Source organism: Astyanax mexicanus, chromosome 3 (genome assembly GCF_023375975.1).
Source record: "Astyanax mexicanus isolate ESR-SI-001 chromosome 3, AstMex3_surface, whole genome shotgun sequence".
Lineage (NCBI taxonomy): Eukaryota > Metazoa > Chordata > Actinopteri > Characiformes > Acestrorhamphidae > Astyanax > Astyanax mexicanus.
Genome location: NC_064410.1, coordinates 34129688 through 34155442, shown reverse-complemented (window position 1 = coordinate 34155442; position 25755 = coordinate 34129688). Strand labels below are relative to the sequence as shown.

General features: G+C 35.5%; 1 protein-coding gene across 1 annotated transcript; it reads left to right on the top strand.

Annotated features, from left to right (window-relative positions):
- The first annotated feature begins 6128 nt into the window (after positions 1-6128).
- Positions 6129-11147, top strand: polr3gla (RNA polymerase III subunit GL a). The gene is made up of 8 exons (XM_007254700.4): positions 6129-6479; positions 6870-6988; positions 7408-7537; positions 8352-8420; positions 8579-8635; positions 8837-8907; positions 9615-9746; positions 10295-11147. The coding sequence occupies exons 2-8, from the start codon at positions 6875-6877 to the stop codon at positions 10379-10381; spliced, it is 660 nt and encodes a 219-aa protein (XP_007254762.3). The 5' UTR covers positions 6129-6479; positions 6870-6874; the 3' UTR covers positions 10382-11147.
- Positions 11148-25755: the final 14608 nt, after the last annotated feature.

Sequence of the window (25755 nt, the reverse complement as noted above, 5' to 3'; positions counted from 1 at the left end):
ATCAAAACATGTTTTATTAATAAAAATGAATAAAATCATGAAAGAAGCTCCAGAAACCCTCTGGGTTTTGTTATATGTGTAATGAGTCACTCTAAAACTTAAAATGTAATTGATTATGCTGCACTTCATTCAGTTCATTATAATGTGATTTCTTATTAATGTGACATTGCAAACTTGTAGAGATGGAAAATAACCAAGACTGACTTCATCACTGTTGCTTTATAGACTAGAATGTTTTACCCATTCACGTCCACACCAAAGAAAAAAAAGCAATGGAATGGAATAATAAATGGAAAAATGTTTTTTGAAGACCCCACAGTTTTTTTTAATATATACCTCTATATAAGACACTTTGTATGTTGTATAAAGTAAGTACATTAAACAAACCTCTAAAATTATAATATGCTGATTATATAAATACCCTTCACATGTGTGAAGATGAGACATGAACAGGTATACTACTAAAAAACACAGTGACCTATAGTGGATTTTATTAGCCTAACATACCTCTGCTGATTGGTAGAAAAGGAACAATCAGGTTGAGTTCAGCTCAACACCTTCTTTTATAAGATACATTATACATAAATATATATTCACAATAGATTATAAATAAACTCATTTAATATTCATACTTCTTCAGTTTGTAGTTTAGAACTTTTCTAAGTTTCATGCATAAATTATTTGTTAAGTGTAAAGGTGAACTATGGTGTGGTTCTCTTGCTTTTTGTTGGAGCTTTAATGTTTTTTGTTGTGTAGCAGCACTTCATTCTGTACGACTCATTTACTGTTATGTCATTAACTATTGTCTTTACAAGAAAGCTTTTAAAAACTCCTGGTCCACTTAACAATACAATAATAGAGCTACTCAGTGTTACAGTACAATAAGAGAGCTAAAAGAGTGTCTCCATTGCTTTTGCAATATTATCTTTTGCAATACTGATATGGCAGGTACAGTCTACAGTGTGTAAATGAACATTATATAACAGAATCAATTTACAACAATTTTCTCATTGCTCAGGGGCCATTAAATGCAAAACAAATATCCCAGCTAAGGGTTCCTGTTGTGCCTTAATGTTTTGCCTTAAAGGAAGTGGGAGACTAATTAAAAACAAATTAACTGCATATATTTTTTATATATTTATTTCTGGATATAAAATTTCTTTTTCTAGCAGCCTCTGTGGGTGCATCCCAATTGCCTACTACTTACTAATACTAACTAATTTCTGAGTATGTAGATTATAGAAAAGATAAAAGTGTAAAAGTTAAGTGTATTTAAATATCAACAATACATACTTAGAACCAGGCACGGCTGGTCAGACAGGAGCTAACAGCGAGTTAGTTCCTGTTATTTGTGCAAATACGTTAAATATCTTATATGCTATTCTCACAGCTAAAGAACAAATGGTTAGAATTTGTCTATATCTACAACCACCAATGAAGTAGAGTTGAGATAGGTAGGTGTATGTTTAAGATGTTCTGTTTACACTAGTTAAAAGTAAAAATCCACCCAGGGGTTTTGTTCAAACTGCCTGGGCGGCTCTGCTATAGCTCAGCCAACAAAACCCCGGGGTGGATATTAACTTTCTGGATCTGGACTACCCACCTCTGTGTGTAACTATAGGTTTACATGGGATCTCCAGTAGACTTTTTTACAGAGACTTTAAGGCTAGGTCAGTGGCTGAACTGCACTTAGTAGGGGATAACACATGTTGTAAAGTAAAATATAACATTGCAAAGACCGTCATTAGTTTAAAAATCTCTTTATATTAAAATGTTTCTAACTGTTGTCAGTCTCGCTGGTGTCGCAGTGCTGTTAGCCAATCAGAGGCAATATGTTTGCATGTATAAATATTCATGAGCAAGAGCCGAAATCTATGTTTCTCCCTCCATTCCTCCACCAGACTACACTCTAAGAAATATAAGTACAGATTTGTACTTAAAAGAGTACAAAGCTTGTCGCTGGGGCTGTACCTTATATTGAGGCACAAAAAAGTACCTTTCAGTGAAAGTCCTTTTTTGTACCCATGGTTTTTGTGCCAGTAAAGATCATAAAGATTATAAACATTATCATCAACTAAATATGGCTCAAAAACTTGATGATCCAAAATTGTCTGGCTTTCAAATAAAAAAATGTGCAATTTAAATATATATTGTTTATTAGTACAGTGATGCAGAATACTGAATGTACCCTTTGGCTGGTTAAATGGTACAAATTTGTACCTATTGCTGTTAGAAATGACTTTGTACTTCAGAGGGAACAAATCTGACCCTGTAAAGACCAATATTGTACCTTTGAGGGTACAATTATAAAGAGTGTACCTTCGAGTACAAAAAAGTACTCATGTCGTACCTCTGTTTTTTAGAGTGTAGAGCACTGTTATACCGGATCACCGGAGCACTTTTTTCCCCCAAAAAACAGCTCACATGGCGTTTATTCATTCTACAGATCACAAGTAAAATGAAAACAAATATATAAGACCTATTAAATTATTATATAGTATAGTCCTCATAGAATAAGTGTATATTACACAATTTGGATGCAGCTTGTGTATTCAAGACAATCGCTTGAGATAGCAACATTATGTAGACGAGCATTGCCCTGCTGAAATAGCACACAGGAATATGTGTTCAGTAAAGGTAAGGCCGCTGGTTGCAGGATCTCATTAACGTAATGCTGGGCTGACAAAGTGCCTGTAATGAAGATTAGGCATTGTACAAAATTTTACCCCACAACATGACACCAAACCATCATGACATGTGACATGTGACAACTGTTGATCTTTGAATCACACAGGGTTTCATATGTCATTTTTTACAGTAACAAAAAGCAAATGCAGCGAGAAAGAGAAAGTTTGGGATTCCCTGTTTAAAGTGTAAACAAATGGACAAATCCACTACAGACTGCAGATTTAAATGTGCCACAAAATCTATTCATTAGCTGAAAAAGAAAACATAGCATAGATGAATTTACTTGTGCAGACATGAGAAGGATACAAATATACAGTCTAATGGTTTGATTGGTAGTTTCCAAACCAGAAAGCAGAAGCACTGCTACTGAATACTAAGCCTTGACCACTGGCACACCATTAGATTTAGACACTTTATTAAATCCATCAGATCAGATTTGCTATAGATTATTACGTCTATTTCTGATATTTTTCTGTTTTCTAAGTACATGATCTTAAGCTAGTAGCTGTTTTCCATCTGCAGAATGTAACCCTGCTACAAAATACATCATTAATTCAATAATTATTACTAATGTGTATCATGATTTTTTTTCTGTTACATTTTATTACTACTTTACTACTTTAGTAAACGCTGGGTTTTATTTCAGTAGCAGTGTTACAGCTCACCCGTCAAGTGAAAGTGGGCAGGGCACAGTGTGGCCTCTCCTCTGACGTCTCTGGGCTGCTGTCTGTTTGCAGAATGAGACTTTAATGCCTGTTTAAATGTTTGCACTGAACAAGCCCTGCAGTGCGGAAGTTTGTATGATTGTGGTCCAAGTTTGTGCCAATAATAGACCTGATTAGTAAACTCCATCCACCCTAATTACAGCACTACTGACGCTGCACTGCAGTCAGCTCTAAGGGTTTTATCTCAAGGGTCTGCGGGTGGATGTTGATAATGTGCGCTGATTTTAGATCAGCTTTGTGGTCTATTGTTATGGCTTACAAATGAACTGATTTAAACTGTGAATATAAGGCAGGGCAAGTGGTCTGACACGTCAGTGAATTATTTATTTTTCTCTTGGTCTAGTGTTTTTACTGTACATGTGTTTCTATTTCAAGAGGCAAAACTTTAAAAAGGCATCACACTTTGCTCCAATTTCTAACCCTAACAGTATTGTATTCTGCATTGAGTGCAGTGTCACTATAATTATTTTTAGTTCTCTTTTTAAGTTAGCAAATAGATTCTAAATAGAATATTTCCATAGTTTTTTGTACAAGACATTATAATAAAATTAATCAATAAATTAATAATTGCAAACATCACATTTTCATCACTTTATAAAAAACAATAAAAAAAATAGCATTTACTGGCCATTTTATTAGAATCCCTTATGATTTGACTCACTGACCACTTTATATGAAACACCTACTAAATATTTGAAGTCACTGAACATTTTTAGAAACACTCCTCATTGAGCTTCTATTTATTGGCCACTGTATATGCATGTACAAATGAAGACAACATCAACAAAACTTGGACCTCAAACTATGGGTTTCTAAAGCTATCTTCACACAGCTATGAGACCACTATCCATCATTTGTCTGAGAATTCCATTTTCCCAACTCTTTAAGATGCATGTATGATGAATGTTAAGTAGGATTAAATTAATTAATTCCTATCTGGCTGTTTAGACTAAGTCTCATTACCATGTATCAGATATGTATTGGATATTAATACCACATACAAAAAATCATATTAATCCCATATCAAAACCAAAAATGTCAGATTTGGTGTAACACATCTGTGTCATATTATAAAAAAACCTAATAAAGTAAAAAAAAAAAAAAAAAAGACTAATCTGTCAAATTGCAATAATAGACAGGAATTTTGAGCTAATAAATGAATAATGTCACTTGAGTTGTTTTCTAGTCCTTCAATAATTTCTCCAGTCTACCCTGTACTTCAAACAATGTACTTTTCAGGATGTTAACCATGGTTCAATTAAACACCTAAAAAGAAGAGAGATATCTAGAGAGACTCTAGACTGTAAAACTGCCAGTTGTAAACAGGTGAAATAAATCAATTTCACTAATATTTGAATTAGCCGAGGCTACATAGGGTCACTTAGGCTCTTACTCACCCATTACAGTCAGTGTAAATAGTCCTGTTTATCAGAGTAGTAAAGTCTTAATCTAAGCTTTATAATAAACAGTACCTTGCTGCCCCCTACCGGTCATAGAGCGGAATGACCGTCCACATGCTACAATAAAAACACTTCTAATGAACAGAGCACGTGGACTTGGAACACAGTGGTTTACTTTTTTGTGCAGTATGGCACTAGTTTACCGGTTCTATAAAGAATGAGCTATGATTTTATATTCATATTAAGAATAATTTACCTAGTTGTGTATGGATAATTATATTATTATTTCCTCTACACGATATATTGTATTGTATATATACAGATTTGAAAAAAAAAAAAAAAAAAAAAATACCACTTTAAAATTATAGGTTTCTTTGATTTTACCAAATTGAAAACCTCTGGTTTTAATCAATAATCAATAGGAAGATGGATGATTACATGCCATCAAACCAAGCTGAACTGCTTGAATATTTGCACCAGGAGTGGCAAAAAGGTATCCAAAAGCAGTGTGTAAGACTGGTGGAGGAGCATGCCAAGATGCACGATAATTGTAATTAAAAACCAGGGTTATTCCACCAAATATTTATTTCTGAACTCTTAAAATGTTGGAATATGAACTTGTTTTCTTTGCATTATTTGAGGTAATAGCTCTGCATTTTTGTTATTGCAGACATTTCACATTTTCTGCAAATAATGCTCTAAATGATAATATGACATATACCTATAAATAGTAAAATCAGAGAAACTAATTCAGAAACTGAAGTGGTCTCTTATTTTTTTTTCCAGAGCTGTGTATTATATTATATTATATTATATTATATTATATTATATTATATTATATTATATTATATTATATTATAGATTACATTAAAAAAAACATTACATTACATTATTAAATTAAATTCCTGTTCAGGGAGTATGCTGCTGAAATCCGTTTCCTCACGATTATAGCCGCGATCTGATTGGTTAAAAGCGGAGGAACTTCGGCGTTGGGCGGTGCTCTAATCTTTAGGTAGTTGGGAACCTGCCTGATTGTAAGGTTTGACTTCTTGACTTTAAAACATTTTTATTAGTTTCATTAGCTGTATTGATACATCAACATTAGTATATCAGTATTAGCTTTAATTATATTTAAAGGTAAAAAATAGTTTACACGTTAAAAACACGTTAGAAATGGGTAACTTAAGTAAATTTTATTGACTATAAATAATTTATTTCGGCTCTGCTTCACAAATGTCAAACATGGGATAAATATCGGTTATTCGGTAACTTTACATAAAACACATATATCACATAAAAATAAAGAAACCGCGGTTTAACAGTGCATTTAAGGCTTTACGGTAAGTAGTAATGTACCAATCTACAGCTGTGATAATTGTAAACTATGTAACAGCACAGCTACCAAACGGTCCTAGGGAGGCAGGATTTGTAGGGGGGCGTATTATGACGGAGCACATACCGACAGGAACTGAGACACAGCAGGAACACGCGTGTACTGTAAACACTACTCACGTGGTCGAGCAGATTCCTCTCATTTTCAGTTTGAAAGCAGAAGGTAAATTCATAAACACTAATCCTGAAGATGAACAAATAGCCGGAGATACCTCTGTGGAAACCTCACAGGAGCTCAGGAGTCAGAGGAGCTGAGAGACCAACACCAGCAGAGGTAAGAGAGAGAGAACACTGCAGGACAGCTGTTTCAGTACCAGCATGTGTCTGTGCTGTGATTTGTGTAAGTCATTTATATTTAGAAGATGTTAGATAGATTAGTTTTACTGCACTGTACACAGTGTTGTATCTGTAGAAAAAGGCAGCAAATAGCTCCAATAACAATAGTTGTTTATAACATAGTCTTATGTATATTGGGGTAACTTATATAGGGGATGTTATATCTATATATAACTATTTGTTCCGTTATTAATGACCATACGCTTGTAATAGAGTTGTAATAACAATAGTTTACAACCCTGCTTTTAAAATGCTTAGAGAGTTACTTTTCTTTGTCTCCACAGAGGATGATTTGAAATATTGTGTTTCTCTCTGTTTATTTCTGTAGAAAACATGGCAGGTAGAGGAAGAGGAAGAAGTCTGTTCACCTTTAATGTGGATTCTCTGGGATTTGGAAGAGGAGAGGCTTTACCCACCAGTGCCCATGCCCCTTCTCCACTGTACCCAGTACGGACTTGATTTTGCTTATTTTATTAATACACATTAATACCCAGAATGACCCTCTAATTACATTAATATCCAGAATAACCCTCTAATTACATTAATATCCAGATTGAACCTCTAATTACATTACCATACAGTAAAATGTTCTAATATTATTCATGTCCAAAATTAACCACAAAGAATATTAATATCCAGAGCTGTAATATAAATTCAATTCTGTATTAACAATGTAATAACTTTCATATGCAGAACTGATAATATCTTAGTAGTTAATAAATATATTTTTGCAGTTAATGTCATTTAAAACATTGCTTTTCTATTATAGTAATCTTGTAATACATTTATTGTGTAAGCTGTAATAACAATTATAATGTAGCTTGCAGGTATACTTTCTGACAGAACTGTAATGTCTGTATTCTTAGCCGATGCAGTTCAGGCCGGTTCCGCTGCACACAGGGGAGGAGGTGGACTATATGCTGGCTCTAAAACAAGAACTGAGAGCGTCCAGCAAAAACTTGCCCTTCCACATTCGCCCAGCCAGAGCAAAGAGAGGTGAGGAGGATTATCACACTGGAGTCACGCATATGTAAATCTAGAACATCATCTTTAGAGAGAAAGTGAGCAGTTTTATATAAAAGTCCTTACTGTAGTAGTGCTAAACACTTACAGTTGTACTGCTTATGCATATGACATTGACAAGAGTGGCTTCGATTTTGCATTTAAATGAAGAGTGTGAATGAGCGTGTGAATGCAAAACATTAGTATTCAAGGATTTCTTGACCACCACATGCCTGATGGTCAGTGCTTAACTATATGACATCTGATACAATAGAACTGTGATATATTTAAATTATAAATGAATTAAACTTAAGCTTCTGCCCCAGCATATAAATTTCATACATTCTTGCAAAAAGATAACCAAATGTAATGGAAACAGTTTCCATATGTAAATGAATTGTTGTCTAGCAAGTTACTCACTTTACAGTTAAGTGCACATTTGCAGTCTATCAATGTTATTAAAACTTCAAATCAGTGCTCTTATGTGAAACCAATACAGAGGTACTGATAAGATCAGTGAAAGAAGAATAACAATAAAATATACAAAAATATGGAACATGATGTATCATGTTCAAAGTCCACTTCTTCAGCAATCTCTCTAAAAACTAAAACTCCTCTGGGGAAATAAATCAGAATACAGTCACACTGTTTAATTCTTATTCATTTATTGTACTATATATTATTATTAAGTTACATTATGTATATGTTATTTAAGGTAATAACATCACAGTAGTGATCCAGATGTGTCTTGGCTGTAAAGGTATTGGCAGAATTTACAATTAAGCCATGTTTTATATGTGTGTTACAGATGTGGATCGTTACTCAGACAAATACCAAACTGGAGAACCAAAAAACAACAGCATCGAATGGAGCCCAGGTGAGCTACTGTAAAGAGCTTACCAGTAATACCAGTGTACCAGTGGAAGTGAATGCTTATTACAATACACGTCTTCTGCATACAGTTCATGTACTTACAGTTTTTATGCATTTCTAAATAATGTGATTCATATTTGTGTGTTTGTATGTTTGTTTTAGACTGGAGCCGGCTGCCTAAAGAGCTATGCATCAAAGAACAGAAGCCACGGAAAGCAAGTAAGTGAATGAAAACATTTTAAAAGCTCATAAGAACTTCAGAGCTCAGCAATAAACAGTTATCACATAGTAATAGATTGCAAATTACACACTTTATAGCAATCAATTACTGAGCCTTGCTGAACCCTTTTAATTTTAACACCATATGAAAAAAAGTTCCTCATTTTTATACATGTGTGATGTTTGTTTGTATATCCACAGAGGCCAGGTCACAAGTGAAGCCTAAAATAAAGCATGCTACTGGTAAGGCAGAACTGATCCAAAAACTAGAGGTAAATATTATATTACTGTACTTGTTTCCTTGACACTTTACCTCACTGCATCCTATTGAAATTCCAATTGAAAGAACTGCTGCATGTAAGAGTTTCTGCATGTGAGAGCTGCCACATAAGAGAGCTACTGCATGTGAGAGCTGCTACATGAGAAAACTGTTACGTGCGAAAGCTGGCTTGCCGCAAGAGCACATTTTAGCCAATTCAGATAAGTACAGCTGTTGTGCTGCATCAACAACCAATGGCTTTCAAAAACTGAGGAAAAGCTGATTTCCAGAATTAGATTAAAAGGAAACCAATTAAAGATTTTTAAAAAATAAAAATACGATAGCCTACTTCCAGACTGTTATTTTGTTTCATTTGCAACACATACAAAAAACATCACAGACTAGCCCAATGCAAAATGTCCAAGTGGACTCATCAGAATCCTTCTGTTATTATAGCTGTGATTTTTGTTATAAATGTTTTGTTGAAGATCTAATATATGATTAATTTATAAAAAATTAAAGCACAGTGGTGAACTACTGAACATTATTATCAGTTATAGGTCTTCATTGTCTTTCATAATCTGTTACATTTTTATTGACCACAATGCCAACTGGAACAAAAAGATAAATCTATGTCATTTTACACACTGCACTGCAGACCTGGAGTTAAATATGATGAAAACATGTATTCATTGTGATTTGGTTATCACATTTGTACAGACTCTTGAAAAGAAAGAGGAGGAGAACCATTCTGAGGAGGAGCAAGATGAGGAAAAGAAGAAGAAGAAAGCAGCAGAGGAAGAAGCAGAGTCTGAAGAAGGGGAACAATATGATGAAGAAGAATTTGAGGAAGTAAGTTTTTTGGGAAAAAACAGTGGCAATTGTTTGCAATTAGTCAGTAATCTCAAATCCAATCAGTATGTATGTCGTTATAGTCTACTACAGGAGATGCTAGGCTAACATTGCTAAGAAACTCTGAAAATGCCAGCAAGATCAAACAAATTCATGTGGCGTGTTGTAGGGATGTCCCAGTCAAGTTCCTGTGTTTCTTTTATTAATAAAGCCCAGATACTTAGGTTAAAATTGCTATAAATTAAAAACACAGTAAAATCACTTTAATATTAGTGAACAGTTTACATAATGAGCTAACATATTTTTTCACATGATTACCTGATGATTTTTTTGCTGTGAATAACATGCTGTCTCAATGCCTGATCTAACAGGACTATGCTTCATATTTAAGAGACCATAAAACATTCATTAAATTAAACTAATCAATAATGAACATTTCCAAACCAATGTGAATTGTGTTCTAAATGTATTTTTATTTTGATGTTTTGTAAATCTCCTGTTTTGAAACACCTCTTTAATCAACCACGCTGCTGCACTGTGTGTTACAGGAGACGGATTACATCATGTCTTACTTTGACAACGGTGAGGATTTCGGAGGTGATAGTGACGACAATATGGATGAAGCCACTTACTAAAGACCTCTTGGGGAACATTTTATTTATTTTAGAATGAGTGTTTGTGAGCTATTTTTATTATTAACACACCAATATGAGATGTCAATGCTGCTGTACTGTTCAGAAAACACATTTAAGGACCTGAACACTGAATGCCTTTAGCTCTGGTGTTGCCAGAACCACATTAAAAAAAAATCTGTGCTGCTGCAACAATGCTGCTATTTAATTGTTACTATATGATTTTACTGCAGTTCGATTTTATGACATATACAGTTTAAGCTGTTTACAGAGATCTGACATATATTGACGTATTTTGCTGAACTAGTAGCATTTAGTGAGTTTATGAGAACCCAGGGATATAATTTCATCATGTGCCTTTCAGAGCAGTTTATTGTTTACTACAGTAACTTGAAAACATCCCTTTTGTTCACACATATTTTGTGTACAACTGATTATGTATTGATATTGTGTTCATTGGAATATGCTTGTGTCAAGTACTGTATTAACATGTCTGAGTGAAGAAGATAAAGTGCTGTATAAAAGATCACTACACTGTGCTATATAAAATCCTCCAGCAGGGGTCATGCTGAAGCTTTATAAAGGAGCAAATCTGCACCCATGGGTGTACTCGCTTGACTGTAAAGTTTAGAGGGGTGTTGTGTGATATGGTGTTGTGTGTTCACAGAGAACATTTGACTGGTTTGCATTCAATTCTCCAAAGAAGTTCAGTTACTTTGTTCATTCCATGCAACCAAACCTGTGCCATAATAAACTGCATTGATTTAAATTTGCATAATGTGATGCATTGCATGCAGAAGTTCATAGTTTACCACCATAGATAACCATCCCATACATCTAGCACCATACCTAAATGTTCTTATACACACACATATACACAGAGATTGGGCAGATACTTATCTTTATTCCCTTTCTTTCTCTATCCCCTTTTTTCTTTCTTTCTATCTCCAACCCGTTATCCAACCCGAAGTCAGTCTATTCTTTAGCATGTTTGAAGCAAATGGCAAAACAACTGAGTGTACGACTTAGTATTTTGTTTATAAGTGATTTATTATTAGTATTCCTATTTATATTTATATATATATGAATAAGATTGATTTTCGTGTCGACTTGTACATTTTTGGCCGTGGTAATTTTTAAAAGTAGCCCAAAACCACACCCCGCCACCCCTTAATTTTTACCCGCCACAATTTGGCGAAAAAAACGCGAACCTGGCAACTCTGCTCGGTTAGGATGCGAGACAGCGTGCGGGTGGGGGCGGGACTGGTGACGTCATGGACCCTGCATTGTTTAATGCTGCAATATTTATCATTGAAAAAAGGAAAATTGGAATGTAAATTCTTTCCAGTATCATGCAGTAAACTATACAGTAAACATACTGTAGTTTTGGACATAGCATAAAGAGTTTACTGTACAGTAAATATACTGTGTTATTGGACACTATCCCAATATAGTGTACTATATTGTAAATATGCTGCATATTTGCAAATAGCCCCAAGTAATGCACTATTTTGTAATTAAGTTGCATATTTGGAGATCATGCTCAGTATAGTGCACTGGAAAGTGAATATACTAACATTTTAGATACATCCCAGCACTATGCACTGAAAATGTTGTGGTTTTGGACACAAATTGTGCAGTGTACAGTACATATGCTGCAATTGTGAATATGTGAATAACTCTAAATACTGCACTGTGCAGTGCATGAGCCATACATTTGGACATAGTCTGAAATTAACTGTTTCGGTTAATGTATTTTGTGCCACATTTGAAGCTTCGTGTCTGATTTTTAGAGTGATCCTGCAATATTCATACATATAGAAATAATGTGCCGCCGTGTTAAACTGCATGCAGGTTACCATGTACAGAATAGAACATGAACAACAGCACGTAGTTTCTGCAAACATGTACACACTTACACACGCACATACACACACCCCGCTCCAGTCTCCTGCACGAACCATTTTCCATCACTGAGGGAGATAAACATGTTATGAAACACACTCTGAAGGGCAGGTGGACAATGCGGGTCATCAAACAGGACTAAGTGGTGTGACCTTGGAGATTCTGTAACGAACACTTCAGGGCAGCGGTCCCTCAACAATCTGGCATGTGGAAAACAACTAACATTTAGTTCATTAAGACAAATGTTGTTTATAGTGAATATTTAAATGTAAATAAAAAATGAATTGAAGAAATGTAAAATGCAAATTTATTTATATTAGTGGTGTCAATTAAAATACTAGTTACTGATTCCAAATTAAGCGCGTACGTTAAAGCTTTAATGTTGACAGCCCTAGTAATTACAGAATAGCCTTACTGAAGGCAAAACAAAAGTTAAACAGCATCAGATGACGCGGCTTGCCATCAGCAGCTCAAGTCCAAGCGAGCACAATTGGCCTTGCAAATTTTCCTGGGTGGGTAGATGGTGCTCTCTCTTCTCTCTCTTCATCGCTCCCAAGAAAATGTCAATCAGCACAGGCCTCTGTTAGCTAAAGTATCAGAGCTGAGTTGCCACACTTTCCTCAGTGGGCTGGAATATTGGCCTTCCAAATTGGGGAGAAAGTAGGATAAAATTAGACATATATATTTTTTTTAATCACAAAGCAAAATAATACAATTTAAACTACTATATTACAAAAACAATACAAAGTCTCAGTGGACAAATTACTTTTCAATAACAGAATAAACTGGATTTAAAAAATGAAATCAAATCTAAATGCTAATGAGCTTATATTTATTAAAGGTCAGTGTTAAGTGAACTGTCTGTTCTGAAAGCCAAAATAAACAAATCTTTGAATCAGGACCACAAATTTGAATAAAGCATTGTTCATAAAACATACAGAAAATAACCAATAACACAGAACAGTACAGTACATATAGTCCATATATAAAACATATGTTGGTTAAACTGACAATATCATTGTGAAATTAAATGTAACTCTGACAACCACAGTCAGAAGCAACAGGAGGCTGCAGGATGAAAAAGTAAGTAAAAGTAAAAGTAAAGATAGCAGAATAACAGGGAGTTTCTTGTGCTAAATATAGACAAGCATGATGAACTATATCAGTTTGGTTCATAGGCTACCTAAATTTGCAGTTTTTAAACTGTATTAGTGCAATACTGTGTGTACCACTCCCCTACAATATCTCCCACAGTCATGTGAGAGGAGAGGAGGACTTGTAAAGGCTGTAAAGGTTAATTGGCAACCTTGTTTACTTCTGTAGGACTTAATGACCTGAGAGACATCAGAGACTGCAAAATAGCCATCAGTGGTCATTCTGCATTTTCCCCTGATTTATTTTCCCACCCTACTCTCTAGCATAAGCTCACTTATCTGATAAACAACTTCAATAAAACTGTGTTTTATACCTTGATATTGGATAGTAAAACATGGATCAGCGGACTTATGGTTTTATGTGATCAGTTTAGAGTAAATGATTATACAGTACCCTGTGACTAGTTCAGTTCTTACACTTACACACCAGTATGTGAAATCTTGGAATCTAAAAACTAGATTATTGTAAGCATATTATAAGCATTTATTGATTGTTTTAAAGAAGATCTCTGGTGTGAAATTGCCTTGTATTAAAATGTGATAAAAAAAAAAGTGTTTACCTTAGTTAAATAGGCCATCTCCGTTTACCCGCACTTTTTTTTGAGATCCAGTATTTTGTGCACTTTGCCAAAACAGGCTTTTAGAATGTGTGATATGGGACATAGTTTTTCCCTGCAAATAAATCGCTTTTTCCACTGTTATCCAGGCTCATACTTAATTGGTAGAATCCAGAGAGCTCTGACATTTCAAATAAGCCATTTAAACTATTTAGACGTTTATTAAAAACACTGTTTACATCCCTGCTGCCATCTTAAATTTATATGCAGGGGAAAACTATGCCCCGTCTCACTCATTTTAAAGCCTGTTTGGGCAAAGTACACAAAATACTGGATTTTAAAAAGCTGCTGGAGGAGCAGAGGAGGGCTATTGAACAAAGAAAATTACTTTTCTTCAGTCTGTAACATAATCATTAAGTAACAGTTAACAGAAATGATCAACGTGAGGTCAAACAGGACTGAAGATAACATTGTTAGAAAGACAAACTAAAAAACTTCTATGATTGCAAAAACCTTCTGGAAGATTTAGCAGGGTCTGTACGGTTGACACACTATTCTACTGTGCAACACCTACACAAATATGACCTTAATGAAAGTGTCATAAAAAAAAACGTTCACAGGTTCTCTTCACAGATTCTGGAAGCCAGCAGTACCACTGCCTCTAAACAAAACTGAAGATGCTCTCAAAATCTACAACATTGGAGCACCTCAAGATGCACGGACTAAACGTTTTCTGTGGATCAACCTCAAAGGAGCAGTGCAAGATGCAAGATGGTCCAATAATGTTATGCAACTAAGAGCTGGTTTAAAGGAAAAAAAATAACTTTATTCATTTTAGAATTTGGGTCATCTTTAATTTGCTCAGCTTTTCACAGTAACTGATACAGTATTTTGACCGGAGGTGCTACAATTTTTGCATACCACTGTACGTTAAATTCCACACATGCCTTTCTGTCCCCCACAGAGCAGCTCTGAACACTGTTCAAATACATCTGACATGCACACTGTAAACTCACAATTAGCTTGAACTTAAATAAATCAAGTCTATTTTATGTAAAAATAAATATTTTCAAGCATTACTCAACTAATTTGAGTTAGATGAACATTTGTGGCCACATGTACATTCAAATTGAGATCTTTTTTATTGGTTTTGTCACAGTCTATTTGCATACTGGGTGTGTTCTCTAGTTTCTTTTCTATTTTATTTAAAATACACCAGAAAAAAAGACTAAATACAAATTTCTTTTATTTACTTTTCAAATTAGAATAACACTGCATGCATTTTCCAGTATTTTGTGCACTTTGCCAAAACAGGCTTTTAGAATGGGTGATATGGGGCATAGTTTGCCCCTGCAGATAAGTTGCTTTTCTACTGTTATCCAGGCTCAAAGTAGCTCCACACTTTATTGGCAGAATCCAGAGAGCTCTGACATTTAAAACAGAGAAGCCATAGAAACTATTTATACGTTTATTAAAAACACTGTTTACAGCCCTGCTGCCATCTTACATTTATTTGCAGGGGACAACTATGCCCTGTCTCACTCATTCGAAAGCCTGTTTGGGCAAAGTGCACAAAATACTGGATCTCAGAAAGCTGCTGGAGGAACAGAGGAGGAGAATTATTGTGCAAAGAAATTGATCTAGCAAGAAAAAAAACATTTTAAGTCTACTAAAAGATTTCAGTAAACAAAAAACATTGAGGCAACCAACATTTAATTCTATTTACACAAGCTTACAGTGCAGCAATGTAACATTCCATGCATTTCAAGATTTTTTCATTAAATGCTGCTATTTATTAAATGGCTTGTGAGACTAACACTACCTGTACATGAGTACTCTGGCAGGAACACAGCCTGGGAACCCCTGGTGTAAATGTCCAGCTGTAATTTGAGTCACATGGCTCTGGCTGTGGGCTCTGGCCCGAGAGCGGTCTGTAACAGCCAGGTCAGATCTAGTGTCTGTCAGCATGTGGCAGCGAGAAATAGATTTACAGCTTCCGACAGCATGTATTAATTTAACCTCTGTTTACTCTGTCAACTGGTCATGTACACAACTTAACTCTAACTATTTTACAGCACAGCTCCATATTTCATTTTTCACTAACTCTACTCCTGAGCCCACTGACACACAGCCTGACTGGAAGGTAGAGGTTTACGTTAAAGAGCATCATTTACTCACATGTTACACCAAACCATATTCTGCAGTTTTTATTTATTTATTTTTTTAGGCTTTACTAAGTTTTGAGTTTAGATAACATTTGAGTTATATTGGTTCTCTTAGATCCAATAGATAGATGCAGACAAACCAAGTCTCCCTGAAACTTTTGGTAGCGGCTCCCTGATCCCCGCAAGTCACATATAATCTCCCGGAATTCAGAACGAGTGTTCCAAACGCGCACACAGGCGACAGACCTTTTTTCTCTAATCGCGTGTGGGAAGGAGAGAGAGAAAACAGAGAGGGTTCTGATTGGCCTGTTCTCTGCTAAGAGTCTGTGAGACAGCCAATCAGTTTTTAGTGTGGGCGGGCAGTGTTTTTCCTCCCTCCCGAACGGGATTTGTTCAGTGAGTGAGAGAAAGCAGATATTAATAATTATTGTAATATGATATGAAATGTTTTTGAAGTTGTGCAAATTTTTGGGATATTGTAACTGTCAATTTTTGTCAAATAAAGGCTTTTTTCAAAAAAAAATAAAAAAGGAAAGCAGAGGCAGGGCCTTCCAAAAAGGAAAAAGATAAAACTCATTTCACCTCTGAATACTCTAAATTTACTTAAAAAAAAAAGTAAAATTAATTAATATAAAAGTAAAGTTTCGTTATCCTTTGGTGTGTGTGCAATTTTTTTTTCTTTCTTTTGGGGGGGTGGGGAGAACATGCATCAAGCATCTACAGACATCCCAAGTTGCAAAAGTTGATTTTCCCTGAAATCAACTTTTGCAACTTGGGATGTCTGTAGATGCTTGATGCATGTTCTTTTTTTCATATATATAAGACTTATACATACAGTATATACATGTACATCATATCTTATACGTAATGTTGAAGCTAAATATGTGGTAAATCTGTAAAAAAAAATGCATATATACCTCCACCTTGAATGGATTTTAAAATGTGTTTTAGGCCAAAATCTTCTCTAAATAACTAAACCAAGAACCAAGTTTCTATATCCTTTTTAAAGAGTTTAAGAAGCTGTTAGTAAACAAACCAGTTACAGCAGGAGCTGGGTTATGACCTCGGTTATGTGTGTAGTGTTGAAATATGCGCGCATGTGTGGTGTGTGTGAGTGTGTGTGCGGCGTGACTTCCTCTGTACTCAGTATGCTTTTACAATGAGTCTGCTGGAACACAGTGTACAGACAGCCACAGTACAAACCAGAAAACACACATGTGCTCTTGCTGATGTGATCTGCAGTATTCTGCAGTGATGTAGGTTGAGTGAGTAAAAAACACACACACAGTTTTTAATATTTCTGTCTCAGTAAACTCATTGAGGACAGGAAAGCTTCTATTAATAGCAGATTTGCTTTTTTCCTTTAGCAGTGATGACAATTCATAGTTACTATTCAGCAATTTCAGCATTCATGCAGAATTATCCAGCTTAAGACCAGCTTTTACTGGTATAAAGTGGTAAAAGATGGTCTTTGATGGTTAACACCATTAAAAAGCTAGGCAAAAACATACCATATACTAGTAAGCTAGCTGGTTAAGCCAAATTGGTCTAATAGCTTAAGCAATACTTGTTTACCAGCTTGGTCATGCTGGTTAACCAGCTTGCCTATCAAAACCAAATGAATCATTCATGAAAGATAAATATCTTTTATTTGCTAATGACCTATAGATGACACTATTATCTGATGCTTTGGCTGTTATTGCTGGTAACCCTAAGTAACTTGCTAGTTTCATGTGTCAAAAGATAGAATTTCCTTTCACCAGAGTTCTTTTACACCATACACATGGTGGCCAAGGGATGCTGCATGACCAGCTTTTTAACTATATTGACCATCAAAGACCATCTGGACTAGCTAGTTCATCATATGCTGGTCAAGAGCTAAGCTGATCAACCATCTTATTCAGTTTGCGTAGTTTAAACTGGTTACCTGTCTTGTTTTTGCTTCTTTTTTTTTTGGAGTAATGTAACTTTTACTATTAAACAATAACGCATTTGAAAACTGAGTATTTGCTCATCTTCTGACCACACACTGTGTTTATAATTATAAAACTAAATGTACCAAAATAATCGTGTTTACGTTTTTTTTATAATTCATAAATGGCAGTATAGGATTAAACTGAATTGTCCTGAAATCAGGGACTTGTACCCTTTTAGACAGTCCCTGCATTTTACTGCTCTTCTTCTTTTTAGAAATTATTCAAGGAGGTAAATACCTCATTAGAACAATGTTATTCATATCAGTACATTTGTGAGACATTACATAAGTTGTACAGATTTTAAATGATCTTTAAAGAATAAAGCAAATGCATTAATTAACTATTTGTTGATTTTTGCTGGTTGGTTTGCATATCAGTGTTAATTGAAACACAAAACACAACTTCAAGAAAGGTGACTGCTGAATGCAAGATGTTGTCAATTTAAGGATATCTTCCAAATACCCATGAGGCCATGCTTCTCCAAGGTTGAGTGCTATTTAGATTTAGAGAAAAATGCAACTTAGTTTAGTTTTTTTTTTTTTACCATGTCCTCTCTGAAGGGATAATATGACAAAAGAGCATGCTCTCTACTGATTCCTGTGCCCATCTTACAGGAGAAGTAACTGCTAATAACAGGACAAATGTGTGACCACTCCTGTCAAAACTTTTGCATAGAACTGTATACTTCATCCAGCATATTCAGCAAAATACAGCATATACAAAATATCACAAATATCGTATCACTATATGATTATGGCCAGATAAAGTGAAAGTGCCCAAATCTAAAAGAAAAAGAAATTGAGCCGGTCATGTTGAAGATTAAACACCATATTTTAAAGCTTTGTTATGACAAGTCATGGTCTTTATGTGAGTTCTGTATTCAGTTCTATCTAATCTGCAGGGTCAGCAGTGACCTAGAGTTGCAGAGTGTAGGTGGGACAGAGATGAATGTTGCATTAAAGAAAGGTTGAATCAGCAAACAAGCCTGAACTGTCCTTCACTGCCTCCAGAGAAAAGTCTGGATGCATGCATCTAAGGGCGTTTTCACACCAATGCTATTTGATCCGGTTAATACGTACTCTGGCTGGATTGTACCCCTAGTGTGGTTCGATTGAGCTGGTGTGAAAACAAAAATGCACTAGAATGTAAAAATGTACCGGACCGAGAGCAGCTAAATTTCTTGTGGTGAAAATGTTATCCGAACCAGCTTTCAAAAACACCCTTTTTAGGGGGTTTTCACAACTGTTTCTCTGGTCCGAATTTGAAACCACACGAGCAGGCTGTGTCCTCTGATTGGTGAAAGCTGTCTGGCACAGGGGAAAATATACATTTATGAAAAAAGTAAATATAGCGAAAAGATACTGTGTTCCAGCACGAATATTGTGCTTTAACACTGAACACTGAAATACTGCGCTTTCTAACACAGTGTTTGGACAGCAGCACGACTCTGTTTACTACATGTACATCTGCACTGCATGTCTTATTTAAAAAACACTGTGTTTAAAATTGCAACATTTCATTCTTTTGTGTTAAAGCAGATTTAACTGCACAGATTTACGCATTGGAACACAGAATCTACTCGCTGTGTTTACTGTCTTGCTCCCATGCCAGACAGCTTTGACTAATCAGAGGAGACTAATCTGATTGCGTGGTTTATTGCTAAGCATTTTGCTGCATTTCAATTTGTGCCTGTGTAAAACTAGACCAAACAAAGTGAGAAAACGTTCTAAGCAAACAAACTAATCAACTGATTCGGACCAAAGAAACGAACTCATCATCATAAACTGTTTCTGCTTCCACAATAGTCTTAATGACATCCTGTGGAAGCAATCAGTCCTTCAGATACGATCTCCATCGGCTGCTGTCTTAGACAGCATTCACAATTTTGTTCAGATGGCGTCTACTTTGGAAAGGTCCCAGGCCTACTTGTTTTATATCTGCTCTGATTAGCTCAAGAAGGTTTGTGCAATGTCGTCCACGTCTTCCTTGGTATTTTTCTTTGGCTCCCACAACTGCGAAGTCCAAGGCTCTTCAGGCTGGTATTTCCGGATCCATTCGGAGGATATGACCAAGCATTCACCATTGCTGTCTCTCTACCTTCCAGGACAGTGTCCCGCATTCATATTTCTCATACAGTGCTCTATTGGAGATGAGGCTATGAGGCCATGCGTGTCTGGTGATCTTACGTAGATGACTCCAATGACATGCATCCAGTTTATTCAGGCTAACCTTGGTAGGAGACCAGCTGTTACAGTTGTACAGCATGATGGAGATACAGCATGCATTGTATAACTTTAGCCGGGTCTTAGGAGGAATCTTAGATTTTCGGCCCCAGATCTTCCAGAGGGATTGGAACACTATGTTCCCCAGGGAGCAGCGTAATTGGATGTCTGCCATACTGCAGAGTAAAGAACCCAAAACGTTGTTTTTTCGCCACTGTTCCTTGCCTCTGCTTGGTTGACCATCAGCCTCACATTCCGATGTTTCAGCTAGATACACATGTGTGAATTCTGTCTTTGACTCATTCATGAAGAGGTTGTTGTCTCTAAGGTTTACTGATGCAATGGATTGGAGCTGGCTGAGGGATGTTTTTTCCTCGTCTAGAAAGTCCAAAGTCTTGTATCGTTGTTAGCGCTGCAGCCAGGTAACAGGTAAACAATACTGGTGAGAGACTGTCTCCTTGTGGAGATCCTATAGTAGTTTCAAACTTGGCTGACAATTCCTTGTTAATGCGAACTCTCAGTCGTGTACAGGCGAGGAGAGTGCGAATTATCCTTAGTTCATCTTAATTGCAGCCTGCTTTTAGGAGAACCTCAAGGATCTTTTTTCGCTTAATGTGGCCAAAAAAAATTCGACATGTCTATCCCCATCTTGTAAAAAAGACACTTACTACAGGTGTGAAAAAGCCTATCTGGTAACACTTTATAATACTGTTCCATAGTTAATAGGTAACTAAGCAGTAACAAAGCAGCAACTAATTAATAGTGCTGCATTAACACCTACATATTTTCTATTAACTACCAGGGAGTACTGAATAATTACTCAGTAGATAGTACTGAACTAATGATTATAGTAGTTCACTATTAACTCCACAATAATTACTGAGACTTACATATCTCCCAGAGAACTACTTACTAATGATGTCTTCTTTATAATAACTACTTATTAATTACTGCTCAAATCAACATTAACTACTGAAAACCCTTACATCCCACCTGCGGAACTATAGATCTAAATCAGTCTACACAAACAATTATTTAATCAGTGGTGATATTAAAGGCATATTTGAGTGACACCATTTGTAGTAGTAGTAACCTTAATTACCTTATTATCATAATTATCTTCCAAATATTAGCAACATATAGTAAAATACTACAGTGTGTCGTAATCTGCTTAAACCCCATTTTTAAAATAAAAAAAAAAATAAAAAAATAACATAATAGTATTACATAGTAGACATTATTTATGTCTTGTTTTAATGGTCACTGCTTTAATTTTCAGCACCAACCTTATAAACGTTCATCTTTAGCCTTGCAGTCTCACAGACTTTTAGTGCCCATTATTAGGGTAGTTACGGTAATTCCACAGCGCCGGACCGCTAGCCTCTATCAGTGTGTTTATCTGCTGCTGCAGGTTATTCTATCAGTGCTGATATTAAAGTCAGTGACACCACTTATCATATATTAACCTTACTTACCTTAGTATCCTCAATATCTTCCAAATGTTAGACACACTGAAATGTGCAGTAGTCTGCTTAACCCCCATTTTTGTAATATTCTGTCAGTGTGTTACAGGTGTTTATTCTAAACCTGTGCTCTTCTTCAGTCCTCCTGGAGATGTGCTCAGTAGAAGTGATGGCTCACATACAGCTTTACTGTAGGCTGTGTCCTACATCCTTATTCTGGGGGAAATCATGTTTAAATGAATAAATATTTGTGTTAGATAACGAACTAGGCATCCCTGTGTTCTTCATAGATAATTAATAAGGGGTCCCTGTCTTCTTTTTTCAGCAGCACATGGTAACCCATTACTAATGACTGAGGAGTTACTGTGTTCTTCTTTAGGAGTTACTGCAGATCATGTCACAGTATTATAAAGGGAAATATACATTAATAATAATAATAATAATAATAATAATAATAATAATAATAATAACACACATTTAACCTAGCTAACTAACACACACACATTTAAACTAGCAAACTAACACACACATAACCTAGCTAACTTAGCCAGTTAACTAACACACGTAACCTAGCTAACTTAGCTGGCTAACGCTAACTACACACACAACTTAGTTAACTTAGCTAGCTAACACACATCCTAAAGCTGGTTAACAACCCACAAAGAGTCCTCCTCTGATCCGGGGGTAAAATCAGCTGGAAAAGATCTCAATATCTTGATTACTAGTTTATTTTCAATCAAATACAGAAATATGAAAGCAGCAGAGTCTCTCTTAATCCTCCTCCTCCAGCAGCAGCAGCAGCAGCAGCAGCACAGCAGAGAATTTACACGAAGGACCAGGAGAGCTGCGTCCGCTGTGAAATTACCGTAATTATCCTAATAATGCGCAGTAAAAATAAATCTCTGTGAGACTGCAAACGCGGAAGATAAATTTTTATAAGGCTGAAACCTAGTATTAAAGCAATGATTGTAACATTATTACAGTCTTACAGTCATTCTTAGAGTCTTAGATGTCTTCTATGCAATAATATTACGTTATAATGTTGTTTTTTCTTCTTTCTTCCAAAAATGATGGTTAAGCAGAGTAATAACTGTAGTATTTTACTATATGTTGCTAATATTTGGAAGGAACTGAGGATAATAAGGTAATTAAGGTTACCACTACAAATGGTGTCACTTGCTTAATTCAAATATGCCTTCAATTAATATGCATTTAACTCAAATATGCCTGATTTAGATCTATAGTTCCCCAGGTGGGATGTAAGGGTTTTCAGTAAGTAATGTTGATTTGAGCAGTAATTAATGAATAGTTATTATAAAGGAGACATAATTAGTAAGTAGTTCTCTGGGAGATATGTAAGTCTCAGTAATTATTGTGGAGTTAATAGTGAACTACTATAATCATTAGTTCAGTACTATCTACTGAGTAATTATTCAGTACTCCCTGGTAGTTAATTGAAAATATTTAGGTGTTAATGCAGCACTATTAATTAGTTACTGCTTAGTTACTGCTTAGTTACCTATTAACTATGGAACAGTATTATAAAGTGTTACCGCCTATCTCTAAGTTTGAGCAGCTTTTGGTACTAATCTGGGTTAACCATTGTCATCAAATGTGGAGTGATTAGTCACTAGTTTTTGGCCCTGACCTGTAGTTCCAGAGATCTAGTGTAGCTCAGTCTCAGCAGTTCTGAATTTTTTTGTTTTTTTAGACCTGAGGCTGGTAAAGGTCAGTGCAGATGGGAAAGTAGAACAGCAGTTGGCCACAGTCTGTGCTGCTGATGACATCAGAACTGGATTATCCGCAAACTCAGACCTTCACTTACTCTGTTCTCACCTGCCAGCATTTGGAGACTCAGCACGTGAGAAGAGTTCAAGCCCTTCTATGTAGACAATACTGGGAAACAATAGTGAAACCCTTACTATAATAATATATTGGATGTACAGCTCTGGAAAAAAATAAGAGACCACTTAAAAATGATGAATTTCTTTGATTTTACCAAATTGAAAACCTCTGGAATATAATCAGAGGAAGATGGATGATCACAAGCCATCAAACCAAGCGAAACTGCTTGAATTTTTGCAACAGGAGTGGCATAAAGTTATCCAAAAGCAGTGTGTAAGACTGGTGGAGGAGAACATGCCAAGATGCACGAACACTGTTAAATAAAAACCAGGGTTATTTCACCAAATACTGATTCCTAAGCTCTTAAAACTTTATAATATAAACTTGTTTTCTTTGCATTATTTGAGGTCTGAAAGCTCTGCATCCTTTTTTGTTATTTCAGCCATTTCTCATTTTATGCAAATAAATGCTCTGAATTACAATATTTGTATTTGCAATTTAGGAGAAATGTTTTCCGTAGTTTATAGAATAAAAAAACAATGTTCATTTTACTCAAACATATACCTATAAATAGCAAAATAAGAGAAATTGATTCAGACATTAAAGTGGTCTCTTGTTTTTTTTCCCAGAGCTGTATATATAAAGTGAGAGAGAAAAGTTTCTATAAAATGTTTTTCTATTAATTTGAAGAATCTTCCCACTGGGAACAGAAGCATCTACACATTTAAATGGCTATTGAGTTTTCAGCATTGTAGGAGAATCATTGTGTTTATTTTACTTTTAAAAACATTTGAACAACCCCCCTTTTTAAACTACCATTCACCAATATTTTAATAAAATCATACATACATGAAACGGAGTGGAGTCTCGTGAGAGAGCAACATGGACAACTCTGTCTAGGCCAAACCAACAGAGGGGCTACTGTGGCTCAGGTTACTGAAATGTTTAACACTAGGATGACTGAAATTTCAGGGTCTCGAGGACATTGCCCCTCCTTCACCTCAACCATTACAGAGCTATCAGTCAACTTTTGTTATGTAAATGCATGACAGAGAGCCTAGCACCCCTCCTTCCTCCCATTATCCAGCTCTCACTCTATCTGTGTCTCTCTCTCTTACTCAAGATTCAAGGTAATTTAATTATCATGACTGTAATGGCAAACATATTTTCAACATATTCCAATAATAACAACTAAAACTCTTTTTATCTGTATATTCTACAGAGATATACACATTATTGTTACCCTATAAGTACATAAATATATTTAAGTATATATATCTTACAGAGATGAATGTTCAAACCATGGACAGGGTTCAAAAGGTCATGAAGAACTTGGAAAAGTCTTGAAATGTGAACATAGCAATTTTCAGGCCTGGATAAGTTTGGGAAAAATAAAAACACACAAAGTTTTGAAAAAGTCATGGAAATTTGGTCTACAAATCTTTGTGTTTCAGTTTATCAATGTATATAAAAAATTGAGTGTCAACATTTTATCTGATTCATTTTAGACCAGATTTAGATCAGTTTTAATTAGAGTTTAGTTAGTTTTGGGATATATTGTCCATGACTGAACTGATGTTTTAAAAATTGTATGATCATGAAAATTTGCCTTGAAGGCATGGAAAAGTCATAAAAACATTGAACCCTGCATGAAAAATAACAAACTGTGATTACTTTCTTCACTGAACTTTCAAACTTTGTGATGTCAAACAATCAGTTAAATATAACTGTACATATTAGACTGTTGTGAGACAGTTGTCTCACCTGATACATTTGATCATAGTCCAATACACACACTTTACATACCACAAGAAATGTATGTGTCACAAAACATGCATCATTGTTGCACTCCCTGCTGAATATTTGCATACGGTCATATTGTTCACTGTGACCCATGTCCACCATCTGTTAGGTTTAAATTAAGTTTGGGAAATGGACAGTGAAACGATGACAAGTCCTGTTTTCTTTGTTAATGTTCGGACAGGAATGGGTCCATCATTTGCTTGGGGATGTGTCAGTTCCAGGATGAACTATTGGAAGAAGTGGAGGAAGTCCTAAACTCTGGGTGATGTTCTTTAGGGTGTTCTTGT

Coding starts and splice junctions, on each gene's coding strand:
- polr3gla (XM_007254700.4), top strand. CDS start 6,875: ATGGCAGGTAGAGGAAGAGGAAGAAGTCTGTTCACCTTTAATGTGGAT. Junction 6,989..7,407: donor CCCCTTCTCCACTGTACCCA/GTACGGACTTGA, acceptor CTGTATTCTTAG/CCGATGCAGTTCAGGCCGGT. Junction 8,636..8,836: donor ACAGAAGCCACGGAAAGCAA/GTAAGTGAATGA, acceptor GTATATCCACAG/AGGCCAGGTCACAAGTGAAG.